This window comes from Alligator sinensis, unplaced genomic scaffold, assembly GCF_000455745.1.
Source record: "Alligator sinensis unplaced genomic scaffold, ASM45574v1 scaffold647_2, whole genome shotgun sequence".
NCBI classification, from domain to species: Eukaryota; Metazoa; Chordata; order Crocodylia; family Alligatoridae; genus Alligator; species Alligator sinensis.
The window spans coordinates 2,761,057-2,761,995 of NW_005841832.1; the positions used below are offsets into that span (position 1 = coordinate 2,761,057).

Below are 939 nucleotides of genomic sequence, written 5' to 3' on the forward strand. Positions count from 1 at the left end.
ACAGGAAGCAACCTGGGGGGGATGCCAGATGGAGGGCAAGAGTGGAGGTGAGACCTGGGGAGGGGGTGTGATGGCTCAGACTGGGGAAGGATGGAGGAAGGGGTGTATCAGAGGGGCAGGGGCCCAAAGTGGGGTGGTACCCCAACAGAACTGCCAGGGGTCTCCATGAGGAGGGGGAAGGGGTGAGGAGGGCACCAGGGTACTGCCCTACTGGGGCGGGGGGTTTTGAGAGCACCCCTTACCTGCCATGGTCATTGATGGCGAAAATGAGCAGGAACCCCTCACCCGTGCGCATGTACTGCTCCCGCATGGCCCCAAACTCCTCTTGCCCCGCTGTGTCCAGGACTGGGGGACAGACACGGTAACGTGGGATGGTGCCGCCCAGCGCCACACAGCCACTGGGGTGGCCCCGGGTCGGACTCCCAGCTCAGCCCCTGCCCTCCTTCCCAAGCCCAGGGTGAAACCCAGGTGTCCTGGCAACCCACCAGACCCCATGGCCAGAGCTAGGGATAAGACCCAGGTACTCTAGCTCCCAGTGACCCCTGCTCCAATCCATCGGATCCCCACTGCCCTCCAAGAGCTGTGATAGAACCCAGGGATCCTGGCTCTCAGTCCCCTGCTCTGGACTGGTAGGAGCCAGCACACAGCCCCATAGCAGGGGCAAGGCAGGCCCACTCACCCACCCACCCACCCAGCACTCACTGTCCAGCCGGGTGGGGATGCCATCAATGTTGCAGATCTTAGTGTATGAGTCCTCGATGGTAGGGTCATAGTCAGAGACAAAGTAGGACTGTGGGGGGCAGGGGGAAGGGAAGAGGTAACAGTGTTTCTTCCACAGAGAACCCAGGAGACCAGCTCCCTGTTGCCTTCCCTTCCCTAACCCAGCCCAACCCAACCCAACCCACTACTAGATCATGCTGACATGCTTCCTTCCCCAAG

The 939-nt window shown here is 61.4% G+C and overlaps 1 protein-coding gene across 2 annotated transcripts in view; it reads right to left on the bottom strand.

Moving 5' to 3' along the window:
* Positions 1 to 939, bottom strand: part of RRAS (RAS related) — a 4,427-nt gene that overhangs the window by 1,853 nt on the left and 1,635 nt on the right. For both annotated transcript variants that reach the window (XM_025196149.1, XM_014517162.2), the window contains exons 2-3: positions 703 to 790; positions 243 to 345 (exon numbers count right to left, since the gene is read on the bottom strand). In XM_025196149.1, the coding sequence (XP_025051934.1) occupies positions 243 to 345; positions 703 to 790 (191 nt within the window). The remainder of the gene's footprint in view (positions 1 to 242; positions 346 to 702; positions 791 to 939) is intronic.